The sequence below is a fragment of the Ambystoma mexicanum genome, chromosome 10 (assembly GCF_040938575.1).
Source record: "Ambystoma mexicanum isolate Mex_15411 chromosome 10, UKY_AmexF1_1, whole genome shotgun sequence".
Lineage (NCBI taxonomy): Eukaryota > Metazoa > Chordata > Amphibia > Caudata > Ambystomatidae > Ambystoma > Ambystoma mexicanum.
The window spans coordinates 532,245,595-532,264,125 of record NC_090932.1 but is presented as its reverse complement, the minus strand read 5'-3'; the positions used below and the strand labels follow the sequence as shown (position 1 = coordinate 532,264,125).

The window sequence follows — 18,531 nt, the reverse complement described above, 5'->3', positions numbered from 1 at the left end:
CTCCTTTCTTGTGGCCACAATGAGCAGTCCCTGTTAAAGTCCTGGGATCTGGCTGCACTCACGTAGTGCATATAGGCTGTCGGGAAGCTGCATCTGCTGTTCGTCCTCTCCTACCTGCCACATCTCCTATGTATGCTGCGTTGCAATCGTCCTCCTTATTGGCTCCTTAAATGATGCTCCCCCTAGAGGGTGATCCCTTCATCTCTCCACTGTCTTTGGGGAGTACTGGTTAAGGTTTGGGTCAGAAGCAGTCAGCCACTAGAAAAGGGGTTACAGGATTATCCTACACATTAGCTGCTGCATAGCCCATAACAGTGTTAGGGTCTGGGGGGTTGGGATATTGACTGAAGTTGAGTCACCTCCAAAAGGGATCTTGCTTACCCCGTCACATATCGGGTGTTAAGCCTAGCATGCTCATCACCCCAGGCCCAAAGTGGGTGGCTCCCCCTTGGGGAGAGGTGACAAACGACCTGAATTTGTTACAGTCCCCTCCTACAGATCGAAGTTAGCTAGTTTCCAGTTCCTTTACACAGTTACCTTGTTCTAATCCCTTAATTCGGGGGCATGGTAATAGTGCCTTATTAAGTTTGTCCTAATTTCTAGTACCTGCTTTCCTATCCTGTAGTCTTGTTGCCTTGAACCTTACTTTTCTGTCGCCTGCCTTGAATCAAGGGCTTTAAGCGATCTGGGAAAAAGCCCCATCAGACTTTATAAAGTGTCCTCGAACTAGGGCGCTGCCAGGGCTCCCTCAGTTTCCCCCTTCAAGTAAGCACACAGGGCAAATTCACCATCAAGAGCCTATAAGTCAGCACAAATAATTTGCTGAAGAGACAGGGAGATCAACACGCTGTGAAATAATTAAATTGAGGGAAGCCATCTGCTTGCTAAAGCAAGATACCCAACTCCTGGCTCCCAAAGGATAACTCTCTCGTATGTGAGCATACAAGACTCATAGTTTGCAGTCACTTTATTGTTAGGGTATTAACATAAATTATATAAGTAGGACGGCCAGTTTGTTTTACGTGCTCAGAAAGGTTGGAGGCTTGAAATCACTGTCACAGATATGTCATATATAAAAATGTGCATTTCTTATGTTCCCAAAATGATCTTTGACTTTATGCAAAGAACCAAGTAGCTTACATTGGTGCTGTTTGTCATACCCCTTTTCTCATGGGGATTTTATGGGTGATTTCATGGCTAGCTGAAGATGCGTTGGCGCTCCTGGTGGCTACCCATCACCAGCCCACCCCAACCTCCCCAGATGCAGCTGTGTAGTACATAGATTATAATTTAGATGGGCCAGTAGGATAGCTAAGGGGATACGAGCTTGACATGGAAGCAAGACAACAGTGAGCATCATAAGTTCAATATCCGGTCCCGTGCTGCGAAGCTGCACTCCGGCATGAAGCATGATATAAAAGCCCATTTTAATATTTTTCTTTTTTACCTAATGCAAACTACAGTGGGTTATTTCTCTGGTTTTAATGAGGGTGCATAACCTGAGCTCCACCCTAAACTTCATTATTCCCCACGCATACTGCCTGCCCCACACCAGAAAGCTGAAAGCAGGGTAAAACAGGTCAGGGATACATTCACAGCCTGGTGTCTGTCTTTGGCTAGTATTCTAGCAAAAGCACATTTGTGACATGGCCTTTAGTTTAAGACGACTGGTGCCTCACTGAGGGAATATCTGCATACTAATAGCCCTTCCTTGTATTGTATTGTGCTGTATGGCCTCAAAGCGCTTTGTGGCTGGAACGCCGTGGGTGACCGCAGTCCATGTGCAGGAATAACTTGTGACTGGTGTATAGTATGGGGTGTTCTAGTCTGTCGCAATTTAGGACAGTCCGGCTCCTAATCCTGTAAGGAGGAGTCCGTCTGTAACACAAACTCCTTTGAGAAGTCGACTACCTTTAGGATTGGGTTTTGGCATAGTGTTTGCTTCGAGATGTTATAGCATACCTTGTCTTCCTCGCTCCCCTAAAGTTTCTGGGGTTCAGCATTTTTAAGGTTATCTGTCAACCGTGCCGTTTTATCTGAATTATTGGGATAAACCTACGGTAATATCCTATTAACCCAAGGAAAGCTCTAAGGTCTCTTTTGGTCTTGGGAGTTGGAGTATCCAAGACGGCTTTTACTTTTTCATGTTGGTGCTGTGCTGTACCATTCCGTTCCCTACTAAGAAGCCAAGATATTTCACTGCGGATTGCGCTAATCAGCATTTAGCTGAATTTGCAGTTAGACCAGCATTCCTAAGGACTTTCATGATGGTATAAAGATGGAAAAGATGGTCTTCCAAGGTCTTACTATAAATGATATCGTCAATGTAAGCCCCACAAAAATCCAAATAGGGTTGTAGGATGTTATCCAAAAGACGTTGGAACGTGGCTGGCGCACCATGTAGGCCTAAAGGGAGGACTTTAAACTGGAATAACTCTAGGGGTGTTGAAAACGCAGTTTTTTTCCTTATCATGCCCGTCTTGGCAGTATCCTTTTGTTAGATCTAGGGTAGATAGATAGGTGGTTGTTCCTAGTTTATCAATTAGGTTATCGATGCGTGGCATGGGATAGGCATCGAAGTCCGATATGGCATTCACTTGACGGAAGTCGATGCAGAATCTCCACGACCGGTCGTGCTTATTGACTAACACGATAGGAGCGGACCATGGACTTGAGGAAGGTTACATGATATTAGCCTTCAACATTTTGCTGACTTCCTCGATCACTACCTGTTTACGCACCTCTGGTAGACGATAAGGTTTTAGGTGAACTACTTTGCCTTTAGGTGTTCGAATATAATGATATGTACTTCAGGGAATTAAACTATTACCTCCTTTAGATCTTCTCGTTGTTGGCTAGATAACTCAGGTGGAATTAAGTCAAAGTTATGTATGTCTTGGGGAACCAGGCAGGCTAGAACTTTGGCATGGGTGGCTGATGGGTTTTCTTTCCACTCTTAGGAGGTTAATGTGATATAAGCGGACTTTCTGTTTTCGGTGTGGCTGGGACATCTTATACGTGCACGTTCTTTGTACTATCTCATAAGATATGTACCACTTGGAGACACGTTTGTTTTCTGAGGTGGGTACGAGGACTAGTACTTTCTGTTCAATAGAGAAAGATCTTAAATTTACCTTTTTGTCGTAACTGCCCTTTTAGTGGCTTTGAACCTTTCCCATGTGAGTACAAACTAAGTCCCATCTAATTTCATGTGTTCTCACATTCTAGTGGCAGTTTGAGATATTGGAATGTGGACCTCCTTGTGTTCTTAGAAGGTTTCCCTGAGCATGTCCTGGACATCTCTCAGTTCTCTTCCATAGAGTAGCTCAAAGGGAGAGAAACCTGTGGAAGCTTTGGGGGTATTTTTCACAGCAAATAGTGCCCATGGGATCATTCAGGCCCAGTTCTTTCCATACTTGTCTACTAATTTTCGTAGAATTCGTTTCTAGGTTTTATTAAATCTTTCTACTAGACCATTGGTTTGGGGATGGTACACAGAAGTTCGCAAGGTGGTAAAATTGAGTATCTCTTTAACTTCACCCATAAGCTTACTCATAAAATTTGAACCCTGATCTGTTAGTATTTCTTTGGGAAAGCCAACCCTAGAGAAATATGGTAGAATATGTTTCCGGGTTTGCTGACTGGTATTATTTCACATTAGGAATGCCTCAGGGTATCGGGTCGCATAATCCACGATCACCATGACATACTGGTTACCCAATTTAGAATTTTCCAGAGGCCCTATTATGTCCATGCCAATTCGTGAGAAGGGGACTTCTATAATTGGCAACGTGTTCAGAGGGGCAGGTAATGGAACGTGTGGGTTGGTCTTTTGACATATCTCGTATGTTTTTATGAAGGTTTTCATGTCAGCGTGGATACCCCGCCAGTAAAACTGTCCACTAATATGCACCTGGGTTTTAGCTTGGCCCAAATGTTCTCCCGCGAGATGGGAATGCGCGATCTCTAGCACAAACCTTCAGTGACTTTTAGGTATTACTAGTTGAGTTTTTATTAACCCTTCAGGGGAGGTTTCTTTTCTGTTAAGTAATCCTGGTTTTAGGAAGAAAAAGGGACTTCCCTTCTCTAAGGCTTCTTCAGGAATTTCTTGTAAAAAAGATTCAGCAATGGGTGGATCATTTCGCTGTGAAACGGCTAGGTCTGGATGGATGGTGGGTTCCTCTACTTTCCTTTCTTCGATGGTAGGGCATTTATCAGCTTCTCCAAAGCCCAGGATACCTCTGTCTGTTTCATCTGGTTTACTTTCTTGGAATTGAGGGAATGGAGCTCTCTCCAAAATTCCCTGTGCAATTTGGTCTCCCCTGACATACCTCAAAAGGCACTAAGCCATAATTCTGTAAGAGAACCTTCACGTGTCCTCAGGAGTCAGAATCAATATCGCCCGCTAAAACGTCTATCCTGAACTTCCTTGCTAGGCCAGATTTTGGGGCTAATCTTATGTAACACCCCAGAGGGTGAATAAAACGAAATCCGTCAGAATCATTCTTCTTTCCCCAGGTGGAATAACAGCTTCCCTACTGCTATAAATATCAAACTCTATTGATTCCTTGGTGGCAATGGAAGGGTTGGAAGCTCTCTGACTAAGCTTTTGAAATTGTAGGGTTCCCCAATTTGTTTCAATTGAGTGACATCCTACGTCTGACACCATATGTGAGGAACTCATGGTGACAACAAGTAAAACAGACAAGTGATCACAGTTCAAGGGTGTTTATTGAACAATTAAATGCTGTATGCAGGTTGGAAAAATGCCTAATCTAAGCCTAAATCTAAGATGGGACCAAACGTCAACCATTAAATGAAAAATAAGGCAGTCCTAGTGGAGTCATGTCAAATCAAAAGGGCCTATACTAAGAAACATATTGCCAAACTTTGCAAATAATACAAGAAAAGGATTTGGGATAGTTCTCAAAAAAAGAAAGAAGTGTTCTCAAATAATATGTCAGGATGCTATAGCTTGGGTCTCCCTTCCCTACGTTTTGAGCATGGTGTAAGGTTGAAGCTTGGAGCACAGCAATTCTCTGGCTTCTCCAGCACGAGATGACAGTTCTAATGGCAGCTCTCAGGACCGTCGATGGCCAAGTCGCGTTTCCTTTGAAAGTCTTCTTGTCTTCGAGGGCCTGATGTGTTCAAAAACAAAACAAGAAGAGGTTAGTTTCCAATGTTCGCTGGGTGATGGCTTCACCCCTTGGGCCCCCCTTTTCTGGGTATTGACCCTTCTCAATGGTTTATCACAGTTTCAAACACATGGTTTCTTGGGACTCGTTTCCCTTGTTTCTTCTTACTGCGGGATTCACTTTCCTTTCTTTCCTTTATCAGATTGTACATCAAAGTCTTTCGATTGCACAGGGAATTTGCTTGACCTCACGTATGACCACCTTGACCTATTTTGCTGGACTTCCTACAGCCTTCTGGTACTTGTAGTTTCTCTCATATGGGGTTCAACCAGAGTATCTCGAGTTAGCACCCATGGGGTGCTGCTTTCCCTCTGTAGCTGGTCTCCCCTTCATGCTTTCAACAGTTCAATTCAAGTTTTTTGCACATGATTCAAACTTGACACTTCTGCGATTATCATTCAACACAGCCTGGTTCTCATCCACTCTCCCTTCAACTCACCGGCTGTGAAAAACCGTGACATCTGCTGCAAAAAACGTGTGCTATTGTTTGCGGTCTTCTGCTCTCTTCCATGAAGGTTCCGTGTGTCTGGGATGAAAAGGGCAAGGTCACTTCTCTCCTTGCCACCCTTTTGCTTCCTGCCGCCTTTCTCCTTCTCTTGAACTGCCGCGTGGTAGCAGTCTCCTCTTGCGGTCTGCTGTACTCGCCCTGTGCTCTCTAGCTCCACCTTTTATCTCTATGGGGAAGGGAAAGGGCCGTCAGGTGCGAGTGATTCTAATCAACTACCTGACTTTGCCTGTCCCTTGTATTGGGACATGTCAGGTAAACGGCTCTAGTGTTAGTCCGTTGTCCTTTGTGTTGTGTGGAAGTGTTTGTGTTCCAAAGGGGGGGGGGCAGTGGTTTGGAATGTCCTACGTAAGTGGATGGGGAAAAGGTGTTAAAGGAAGGGGGATACCACGTCTCACCCATCTGTGTCCCACTCACTGAGGGCCCCCCCACCCACCCAGGTGATCCTCTCTCACTAGTCCACCCCCAGGAAGTGTATCAAATAGTGATGGCTGTGTCCTGGCCACCTTGATGACAGATCCCCGAGGACTAGCTAGGGAGACACCTTCAGGTTTCTCACACTGCCCATGAACCTTTTGATCATGCTATTGGCCTGGGGCCATCATAGAGTTACCATCCTGTACCCAATTCCCATGTACTGCATGAATCGAACCAACTCTGCACTACTGTGTGGAGATCCATTGTTGTATTTGAGTGCTTCTCGGATGCCCCATGCTGAGGAGATATTGTCCAATTCGGGTATTATTGTTCTGGCGGACACAGATTACACCATCTGCACCACTAGGAAGTGGGAGTATTCGTCTATGACCACAAGCCAGTATTTTCACCCTGTTAATGGTCCAAAGAAATCAACAGCCAATTGACCCCACACTGTCTCAGGCAACTCCGCTTTCCAAAGAGGTTCCGGTCTTTCTGTCCACGAAGTGATTTGACATAGTGGGCCTCATTACAATAGCGGTGGTCTGGTAACAAGGGTGCCGGACTGCCACATTCTGAGTTTGCCTGCTGGAGCCGCTGTGCCCGACAGGTCTGACCCTGCCGGGCACAGCGGCCACGGTAAGCAGACCGGTCACAGAAGCACTGGCACTGTTAGCAACATGCTGGTGCTTCTGTGTCCCCACTCCCATAGAGTCCTATGTGACTCTATGGGAATGGGGACTTACATTTTACGGGCGCTGAGTTGTAATCCCCCGGTGGCCGGAAGTCAGGTGCCGGTAAAAATTTACGGGTCCGGCGGCAACCCGCCAGTAGCACCGGCAGGGTTACCACTCGGTCCATAATGAGGTCCAGTGTCTCTGATCTGCTGTTTGGTGGCCACCACTCCTCGATGACCAGTACCTCCTTTGCCAGTTGTGAATAGCATCTTTCTGTATCTGAGAGACTTCTACTGGCGTAGCCAATGGCCGTTCCTGGGGACTCTCTCCCTGGTTTGTGTTGCATGATAATCGCTCCTACTCCCATGGGGCTGGTGTCCACCGTCAGTTCTGTTTCTAATGATGGATCGAAGTAGGCCATGTGAACCGCTGATGCAATGTCATTTTTTATCTAATGGAATTGCTTTGGTGAGGTATCTCAATGGCGAGCTTGTGGTAGCAAAGTGTCTAATGTATCAGCTCCAAAACCTGGCCATTTTGGGGAATGAATGAACAATGCTCACATCTCCAGGAGCCGAAAACCTCGGAGATACCTTTCACCTTTCCTGGATCCACAGTTATCCCCTTTTCAGAGAAAATATGGTCAAAGACCTTCAGATGCGACTTGTGACATGGAAATTTCTCCCAATTGCGTGTCAAGCTTGTCTCCTGCAGTGCTACACACACCTGTCCTAGCGGTTGATCATGTGGCTCAATTGTGGACACGAACACCAGGGTATTGTCACTGTAATTGAAACAGTGATGCACATGTCCGATCACTCGGCATATGCTTTCCTGAAATATGTCGGCAGCTGACAAGATGCCAAAACCTAGCCTTTTGTAATGAAATCAACCCAGGTGCGTGGCAAATGTGTTGATGTATTTGGAACGCTCACCCAGTTTGATCTGATGGTAGCCCTTGTTTGGATTGAGCTTCGAGAAGATTTTTGCTCCAGGTGCATTCCTGGATGTCTCTCGCGTCCATTGGCTTTATAGGCCTGCTTCATGTCAATGCACAGCCTAATCTCAATTACCATGCCTTTCTTCGGGACCGCCACTATTTGAGGGAGGACAAGATGCTGATTCAATAATGTTATTAGTTATCAAACACTGTAGTTCCTTCTCTACTTATGGTTCAATATCAAATCGGTAGCCACCTTGAGTGTTGCACCACTGGAGTGACAGACTCAATGTGTTATACCAACGGGTCTCCTTTGAGCCATCCTAACCCTTTCAATAGAGCAAGAAACTGTTGCGTTATTGGATGTGCACTCTGCATGTTGTACATCATGGCTGCAAGGTTCATCACTATAGCTTTTGTCCATCCCAATAGGTTCCTTCCCAGTACTTCGCCCTGGAGGACGTGAATTTTTGTCGCTATTTTCTTTTCTTTGTATTGGAGAGCCATGCAGAATTTTCCGTGATTGATTACTGGTCCCTTGGCTGCCCACTGAAACACTCAATTCCATTATTGTCAGCAATGGTGAAGGAATCATTGTTTTTAACTCAGATATGCACATAATGTTGAGCCTTGCACCTAGGTCTATGACAAATTAGGTGATCCCCCACTAGTAGATTGACATCAGTCGCTGTCGCAGGAGTGTCCATGAGGTCCGTCATCATGTATGCGTAGTAATTTCTCCTATCAGAGCAAGATGGTGTAGGCGACAGGGCCCCGCCTGTGACCTGTCACATGTGGCTCACCAGATTCCTCCTTGCATTTATGTCCCTTCTTGCTGAGATAGGTCCATAGTTACGAATATCTTGTTTCGGTGGTGTGAAATTTCTGGTTGCCGTTCTCTGTAGTGAACTGCATACACTGGGCAGGTGATTTTCTCTTCCGCTGTTACTGCACCTTTGTTCTAGCGCGGGACCCTTCACCATGCAGGAATGGTAGGCTGCATCTGTAACATCGTCCTCTCAAACTGCATCTTCTTGGATCTGTGTTGCTCAGATACCTGCTCCTCATCTCATGGGACACTTTACAGACATGCTTGCCTCTGCCTGAATCTGAGTGGTTTGTGCCTAAGCTCCAGCTTTTGTTCTTGCCATTAATTATATGGTGGCAACAGGAAGGGGCTCTCTTAGCAGTTTCTTTCGGATTGCGGATGATGATCCCGAGTCAGATGGCTTCCTCATTTGTGAAATTCACAGTGAGCCACTAGTTTGCGAAGATGGGTCGTGAAAGGCAGAAAAGTTGTAATGTTTTCAACATTAGACATCTTTATTACAATAAAGGGGTTTGATAAAGGCTTTTCTGTCCGTATGCTAAAGAGAGTTTCCCTGCCTAGGAAACTAAAACTAAGCATCAGTCTGCATCTCGTCAAATTTGTGCAAACGGTCCTTGTGTCCAAAACATAGCTAACCCTCACTTGGGTTCTGTAGACAGACATAAGACTCTCCTCACTTTTTGACAATCAATGATCCAGTAGATCCCTGTTCTGAGTCGCTTATCGTTTGATGTGCTTTGCACTATGAAGTTGAATGCACTGAGAATGGTTGCATGTGGCTGGCTAACATAATACCCCCCCAGAGCAGACGTGGAGGGGAGGTGATAGTTGGCATGTTGCAGCATAATGGGGCCTTCTGTTCAATCTCCCCACCTGTCGCCTCACCCCGGCATGGTGCAGTGCGTTGCAGTGCAGCTATCTCTGAAACTGTGCGTCCTAGGGTCTTGAAGCATGGTTTTCCGGCTCCCATAGGGACCTTTGAGTTTTGTTTTTCGTGTCAAGATGCTTGAAATTATTTTTGTCAAGTCCTTCTATGAGCACGTTCATGTTTTGCGCAATGCGGTGCAAATATCTGAGAAACGGTGCGTCCTAGTGCTTTGAAATGTATTTTTTGTGACCTTAAAGTTTTGCTTTTCACATCCAGATGCATACAATGGGCTCTATCTGGTCATTCTACAACCACCTTGATGTTTCTCCACTTCCAGGCAACTGTCTCATGTGTGCAGGGGCGGAAATCCAGGGAACGGGTTGGGGTGTCCACATTTAATGTAGCCAGTGCTGTCCAGAGTGTCCCAACAGGTAACTGTGCAAGATTTTCTGCAGATTGGTGGAACGTTGAAGAATTGTACGAGGAACATACAAACACACAAACCCATTTTCAGTTTTATATAGATGGATAAAAAGTGTTCACAATTAAAGCCAGTAGACAAATCCAACCAAGAGATCAGCCCACTGGCTTTCAGTTAAGGATAGAATCGCTTTCAAAATCCTATCCCTTACTCACTGTTGTCGCTCGAAAAATGCTCCAGGCTACCTCGCTGCCAATCTAAGAAAGAACACCTCAGAAAGACCCACTATGGCTGCCTACAGCCACCGCCTCGTCACCCCAAGGTTCAATCGTGCCAAAGTGGGGTTTGGGGGGGGCACCAGCTTCCCAGTCCGGGCACTGTCTCTCGGGAACAAGCTACCCTTTCACCTGCGTGCAGAACCCTCTTACAATGTTTTCAGAAAGCATCTTAAAACACTATTGTTCAACTGACTCTCCTCCCCCACTGTCCGCCGCCTATTGACTTCGGTTTTCTCTACCTGTAACTAGCACCTAGAAGCCTATGGCCTGTTCACGCTGCTATAAATTAACAAATACAAATAAAGTTGTAAGCCATTTTTAAATGTCCTGCGCAGCTAAGCTTAATTGTAACAACTAGTCAGCGTGGTGTTTCCTTCAATCCACATCAACTCCTTAGTCCTCTTCCTCGACCCAGAGGCTGTATGGGAGTTGGAGTCCATAGGAGATGTAAGCCTTCTAAAACAATATTGTTTGGATTTTTGTTTACAACAAAAACATCAGAGACAAGAGAGGTTAAATGTGTATATGAGCTATGAATGATATTCTTTTCAGCCGTCTCATCCCATGTGACCCTCCCTCATAATACCTCCCCTAGGGTCAAGATCAGGTAGTGGCTGCCATCCCCTGGCCAGATAGGAGTAGATCTTTGGCTGGGGATCTGAGATGACTCCCCAGGTTTCATCACATAAGCGACTCAGATGATATTGTTAGCTCAGAAAATATACAGATTGTCTTATCCTGACAAATTTTAAAGTGAAATAAGGATTACACCCACCCATGCCAAAAGAAAAAACATGTTTTGAAAAAAAATATTCTACAACAGTGCTTGATGTCGTTACTTCAAAAATGTTTTTAAAAAGTAGTAAAAATGTACTACATAAATTAAATAATGTTCAGCAGTTGGAAGTCAAGGAGATGAAAGTGGTTAGTCTGATCTGCCATTCGATTTAGAATGCCAATTTGAACAAGTTCACGTTTAGAAATGTTATACATTTATAGTTTCTTTCTTGCTTATAACTGTACTAACAATACATTACAAAAGTGTTGTTGTATGTTAGCTTATGGGGAAACAAAGATTCGATCTTATGATATAACCGGTATTCACTATTCAGGGATCACAAAACGTACTAACGAAATCGCAGTGGCGAGGAGCGTTTATGATGGGGGGAGTATGGGAGTCGTACCATTTGCATGGTACTAAACCTTGCTGGTGAGTAGGGGGATGCTTGAAACTTTTATTTGACATTTAATGAAAACAAACTGTGTTAGCAGTAAATGGCAAACAAACCTTTCACTGTGTATGGCTGGGTTTTGTGGGGCAGCATGGCACCAAATAGAAAGTTAACTTATAGTGACATACACCATTTTACAGAATGCACAGATAATGATTTTGTCACCCGTCACAAAGGAGTGAGTGGATTTCTAAGAATGTGCAAGGCCTGCTAATCAACAAGAAAACCTTTGTACATTGGTGGGCCAAAAACCGTATAGTAACCTACTCTACATCGTACAGAATTCTTTTTTGGATCTGAGTGGGTAAAAAGCAAATGGATTGATGGAATGGAATTAGAAAACACCTCTTCTCATGAAGAGCATCTTAACCCCACCCCCCCAACCCCTAACCCAACATTTAGTCGAATGCCTACCTTGGTCATCAAGATAGTGTGCGAGTCATTCTCAATGCTCCCGTAGTAGCTCCCGCTAGAGGGCTCCTCTTCCTGGATCAAGCCAGCAGCATCACTTCCACCAACTATCTTTCGCAACTTCATAACTTACAGGAGGATTTGTCTCGTCTCTGGCAACTCTGTCCTGCATTAAACGAGAGAGCAGTTCTTTTAGCCATAGAATTCCAATGCCACTTCACAGCCTGGGGCTGAGCCCCGCAAAACTCAATGCCAGGCATCCCAAACCCATAGCATCCTACATCACAAGCTACACAGATACTGGAAACCCACGTAGGAGAATTGAGGATGCATCTCAACCCCAAAGACTTGTGAACTGCTTTAGTACTGCACCAGACAATTTGCAAATATATCAGAGTCTTGGACGTCAGCACTATAAGCTATTCCAGTAGTGCTCCTTTTTCCTGGGCAGCTCAGGAATGATGAATGGTGTGAAACCTGTGAGGTAACAAAAGTAGGGAGAATAGAATGTCCGCCAGTGTAGACCACCGGAGTGAAGGTATGATTCATGCAATCATGTGATAATGGAGTGCCTCCACCCAACTGCTCTACCGGGAACATATTGGGAAAACCCTGGTGGTAACAGGGATTATCTAAACCAGCAGACAACATACTCCTTACAGGGGTTACTAATGCAAGGTAAATAAATGAGACAGAAAATAATACTTTGAGTCCAGGTGTGTATTTAAACCGACAACCTTTTACAACGGGTATGATCCAGCAGCCCCGCTTTATAAATTATGCCATGCCATATTTAGCATATGTTATGGCATTATCATCATGCCGCAACAGATGTACCTTGTATATACAAGGTGATTCCAACCCTGGCTATGGACCAGTTTCTTGCATTCCCCCGCCCCCGCAAAGGACCAAGCAAATGCTTTCTGTACAGAAGGTCCATCACTAGAAGTTTCAAGATTCTGCTGAATCTCTTCTTTCAAAAGAAATCCCCGTGCGCAGCATGATTTATGGGCTACATAGAAACAGTTCTAAAGTCAAAGCTGTCAAAATATTTAAAATATGGATCCTGATACCAGCGGGCGCAGCCATAATATATGTGAAAATGAAAAGTGCGTTAAAGGCCTTTTGGTCACAAAGAGCAAATGCTGTTCTTCACCAGTGCACCACAGTGACATGCGAGGGAATCCACAGAATGGGCGCTGTGGGCAGCAACCGCAGTGAGGGGTCGCGGCATTAGGAACCTCTGGATCCTGCTCTTACTCCTTCAGTGCATCAGGGGGACAGTAAGCTGCAGCTGTTCCTCTGAAGCACACCCCTATGGGAGTCCTGTTTGAGAGGCTTTCACAAGATTCAAAAGAGCCATGTTCGGGAAGGGGACACGTTCTTGTGTTTTGCCCTTTCCAAGTCATTTCTCAGGGGCACCATCAAGGAAGATTTCCCTTATTACTGCTTTTTGCCTAATTTGTGAGTCCCCCGGTACAGTGGCGTAACGCTCCCGATGTGGGCCCCCTTAAACACTGGCCGACATAGCTATGTCCCGCCCACCAAATTAGACCACGCCTACCATTATATGCCCGGCCCATACAAATTTGCTCCACTCATAGCCATTCGACCCACTCCTTTGTTCCAGAGCAAAAAGAGAAATACGTAAAAGTACAAAATGCATACACATACTTTGCCGCCATTGCAAGGTACCCCTTCTTCAATGCATGCTTGCCCACTTGAAATGAAACCCGTGGGCGTTCAAATCTAAAATCTGTTTAAAGTTGTGGTTAATTTTGCAGCGCTGTGAGGAGTACTCCACTTCAGATAAATCAAAAACTTCCAGGGAACAGGTGCATTGTTCAGTTTCAGACTTTGCCAAGCCCTGCGATACAGGGTGAGAGGGCAGGTAAGATGCGAAGTGAAGGGCATGGAAAGCCACCTGCCTGCTCTCTGTGTAATGTTGGCTTTCATGAGCTTGAACGTGCACCTGTTGCGATTGCAACATCTTCCAGCTCAGGTCCCTACAATCACGTACTTTCATTCAGATGATTAGAGTGGGTGGGAGACGTGCACTGAATGTTCAAACTGAAGATCATGTGCTCCACAGAAGATGCACCCCAGTCATTACTCGTGCATGCGACTTGGCTTTGTACCCAACTCTTGAAGCAGTCAGGTAACCCTCACTTAGTTGCTGTTTGAATACAATGTAAGCCAGACAATACACACATGTAATCCCCCGATTACCTATCAGTAATCATCATTCCTCTAAGTCCTTTGAATCTTTTTTTCTATTTGTACCTCTGCCCCAGGCTATATATACCTGGTCTTCCCTCTCCCCATCCTGCATGTGACAAGCCCGATATTAGTTCAAAGCACAAGTATTGGTGAGTACTTGTAAGTAATCAAGGCATTATTATCTTGTCTCCTCCTCCTTGTCCACAACCTTGGTTCTTGTCCAGGATTGAGCTCAACTTGAACTAATAGGACCAGACATTATCTGTTTGACTCAACAAACAACTACCACAGTAAGATCAAACAGCAGTTATTTACAAACCAGCAGGTTTAGGGAACCTCCATATAGCTCCCTTATGTGAAATCTGCAAAGAACACAAACACTGTGGGAGAGGCCCAAGCGTCTGCCTCAAAATGTTCCATCAAGGGAACACCTTCCAGTTTTGCCTTAGAAAATACACTGCCGAATGTCCGCTGCATAGGACACAATTTAGGTGTAACAAAGCAACATGGCATTAACCTGCATGCTTGCAAACACATAGTACAGAACGGCACCAAGGAGATACCTAAAGGGAAGTCACAAAGGCAGACCTCACAGCCACACAGCCCCCACAATAAGTGAAAGGACAACCAAACCTCTCCACCTAAGAGGAAGGAACACTCATTCCTCCCATCAACTGTATCCTGGAAACAGGGCCGCCACCTAAAGGTGCCATCTCTGCTCATTGCTACATGTGACCATGGTCAGTGCTTCAGAGATCCTTCCCACTGGTCATCAACTGGAAATGTCACCAGACTCCAAGTGAATAGCTGCCCAAGTGACCATCCACAAAGGCTGTTCAGAATGCCTGTGCTGTTCCGAAGGCTGTCTTGAAGGCCTCAACTTGCGCACCATGGAAAGCGGCCGTAGCAGAACACACTACAACCCAAGCCATACACTTACCAGGAAAAACCAGGCATATCAAACCTTATGCAAAAACCTTTCCATAGCCCTGTGAACCCAAGGCTGGTTGAGATGAACGAAAGGATGATACAAGAAAACAAATCTATAAGGCCAGAAATCAAGCAGCTGTAGAAAAAAATGTATTATATCAGAACAGCATGACGCATCCACTGTATTCTGAAAGCAGACACAAAATACACAGCCACTGAGAAAGCCATTTATATCATTGAAAGCACAGTCTGCCACATAATGGCATAGTGTGTCCTTTAATTGTGGCTAGCAAGCATCTATCTCCAGGGTAATCACTCAATATTCAGTAATAACACCCACAGTCATGTGGTAAAGCCAAACCCACGGCTTAAATAGCTTGTATATTCCTGTTTTAGTGCCATACCCGTAGATTTGCACTCGTTTCTCTACAAAGGGAGCATTCCCTATGCAAGTTTACTTTTGATGGCAATGCAAACCACAGTACTCTGCCTAATGGTCAAACAACGAATAATAAAAGCACAAACTAGGGCAGAAAATACAATGGAAGAGGGGCTTTGATCACTCCATACGGAAACTACTGTGGGTGAAGCAGGTGTAACGCTCACCTGATTCCCGCAGAGGCACCGGTCTTGACTGGGTGAATGCCGTATCTTCAAAGGTGATGTGTAACACACGGTTGGCTCTTTGGGCTGGACCTCTGTGCACTGTATGTCTGACTCGAAGAGTAAGATGTCTGCAGATAGAAAATATGGGATTAATGAACTGGGGTTATTGGGTGCCTCTCTCCTCTTCCCTTTCTCTTCTCCTGTAGAACCCCAAAGGTTAACGCCCTCACCTTAGGTAAGTGAACGCCGAGCTCTCCATCTGCCTCGGGGCAGGGTGCCGTAACCAGTTTCTTCACTGGATAAGGGTGCAGGCCTCTTGACCTCAGAGGACTGCTGTCCGTCGTTAACTGCACGAACGGTAAGTTCTGGGCACTTCAAATGTCTTAAAAGTCTTTTGTAATGATATCTCTTGTTTTGCAGGGTTCCGGCGATGGCGGATGGCGGGCCGATGAAAGTTGAGGATCGAACCCGCGTGAGGAATAGAAGCGCCTGGAAGCACGTAAGTAAGCGCTTGTAGCCTGCTTCACGATGCGCACTAACTGTCCCTTTTATCTTGCAGGTACAAGTTCGGAGCTTTAGAGAAGCTGAAGGGTGCTGGAATACCCACTGGATTCGGCGTGGGAAGGAGTAATGGCACGTGAGTAATAAAGTTGCCCAATGTCTTTAAACGCACCTTCTTTTGTCTTTCAGATGCGGGATGCAGCGCCGAAGGCCTCCGGAGCGTGCAAAGAGCTGGTAAGCTTTTGTCTTTCAGATGCCGGAATGCAGTGCGAAGACTTCCGGAGCATGCGAAGAGTAGGTAAGCCTTTGTCTTTCAGATGCCAGAATGCAGCGCGAGGCGTTGGTGACAGCCGATGGACCAGGTAAGAGATGCGCTGCCACTGAAGACCGTAGTGCTAACCTGTTCTTTCTTTGTCTTTACAGGTGCTGCTGAAGACTGGATTCCAGGATGGTAAGCCTTTGTTCCCTTAGGCCCAGGATCAGAAGCAGAAGACACGATGAGCGTTCTGCTGCAGAGAATGCAGAATAACGCAAAGCAAGATTCATCCATCGGGTGTGGTTTAAATAGCCTCCTGTAGTGCTTAGGTGTCTCCTTCCACAGCCACGCCTAGGTAAGAAAAGAGTTCCTGCTTTCCAGAAGAGTTCCAGTGTTCTGAACCTAGGGAGTGGCTCCTGCCCCACCCAACAGGAAAAGTAGTCCCAAACAGAAGAGGATCAGGGGTTCAACTGGCAGGTAAGTAAGCAGCATGGTCTGCTGCAGGTAAGTCCACCCAAGCATTATGAGCCCGGCGCTTCCAGCGCTGGGACTGGGCATCTTTATGAGCCTGGTGCCACTGGCGCCAGGACAGGGTCCAAAAGGTCCCAATTGGGACTGGCTGGCACTCGGCACCGGGGTTATGGGTCTGCTTCCAAGGGAGTCGGGCAAGTCCTGATCTTTTGGAAGCAGAGATCATGACAGCAGGAGAGATGTCAAACCACGCAGCCCAACACAGTCAGCCACTAAGCTACAAACCTGAGAAGGAACCAGGGGTGTACCTTGTAGGAAGGAATCATGACACTGCACTGATCCATCAACAGTGACACAAAATAACTTATCTTGGGAAGACCAATGCAGAAAGCCCAATATGGCTCGCATCAAACCCCATTGGATGAAGGTGTCGCAATCCGAATATATTGTCCCATGGGTATATGTTAGGGAGAATTCTCAGAAACCTTATTCCCTTCACCTTAGAGACCCCGAGTACCTTTACTGGCTTTTGAGGACTTGTTTTTTTCCCTGGAGAGAACGGGAGCTTTTTTTCCCACTCTCTTGTGTATTTTTATATGGGTTTTACTCTTGTGTTCTTTGGTTAAGGAGTTTTAGATAACTCCATAGGCATAATCTTTTTTATTGTTGTGTCACACAGCACCATCAGTGCAGTGTCACAGGGGTGTTCTTTGGACTTCCCAAGGTTTAAATACCTTCTCAGGGATGAACTACTGTTCCCCAGAGAATGTAAAGTTAAATTGACTTTACTAGTCTCTTTAAATTCATAGACCCAGCACAAACTATCTTCCTACAAAGTGTTGGAGGGGTTACTTAGTATCCCCTATGTCTAAACACTCTTGTAGCTGTCAAAAGCTACCCTTCCCTATTGAAATGGCTGGTGGCAGTGGTTTTATAACGAACGACCATGATTTTTCCCACACGCGAACACTGGTAGCTAAAAAACGGGGCTGCCATGATTTTCAATATGGCGCCGAAGACCCCTCTGTAAAAGCAGACTCTGGTCATCTTTTTTCGCCGTTTCTTTGTGGAAAGGTCCTTCTGGTGTTTAACACTGCACGCCAAACCAGGTTGGGTCCCTTTGCTCGTGAGCCTTTGGCGGGCTTCAGGACTGAAGTTCGCCCATGGCATCTGAGTGTCTGGGATGGGCAGAAAGTGAGGGAGGTGCCCGGAACTCCCTGCGCTTGGTCTCCTAGGAGACCCAAATGCACTCTGGCATGATTGGCTGGCTGGCTGTCCGGCAAGGACAGCCACCCTACTGGGTGAGTGACAGCTAGGCTGGAATGAATGGGAGAAAACTGTTTAAAAGGCGAGTCTCCAGGACTGGAAGGCAGAGTCGACCACTGGAACGAAAGAACCGAAGACGAGGTGGAAGAAGACGGCTGCTGCAACCAATGGACCGTTGGTTTGCCCGGTGAAGCCCTGCTGCACCTCCGAATCGCCAGATCTCCATTTGACAGAGAAGCTCCTTCAAGGACGGCTTCTTCCTTTGAGTTGGTGGGACCAATCAGCTCAGAAGACACCTGGATACCATTCTCAATGCAGGTAAAGGTTTAGCCAGGGAGAGGGAAACCAGTTTGTGTCTTGAAGCAAAGTCAGCCCTCACAGAAACTGTAGCACGGAATTCCTCACACCGAAAAGTGCACGCTCATGAGACATCAATGCACGCTTCTGCTTCCACCGAGAACAAATACAGCTCTTGCTGTTCAAAAAATAGGCAAAACAAGCAAGAGCA

At 45.8% G+C, this 18,531-nt stretch overlaps 1 protein-coding gene across 2 annotated transcripts in view; it reads right to left on the bottom strand.

Moving 5' to 3' along the window:
* The window catches only part of ANO7 (anoctamin 7), a 1,967,083-nt gene that overhangs the window by 1,707,817 nt on the left and 240,735 nt on the right, over positions 1-18,531 (bottom strand). For both annotated transcript variants that reach the window (XM_069618104.1, XM_069618105.1), the window contains exon 2: positions 11,777-11,939. In XM_069618104.1, coding sequence (XP_069474205.1) covers positions 11,777-11,899 — 123 coding nt within the window. In that variant the 5' untranslated portion in view covers positions 11,900-11,939. The remainder of the gene's footprint in view (positions 1-11,776; positions 11,940-18,531) is intronic.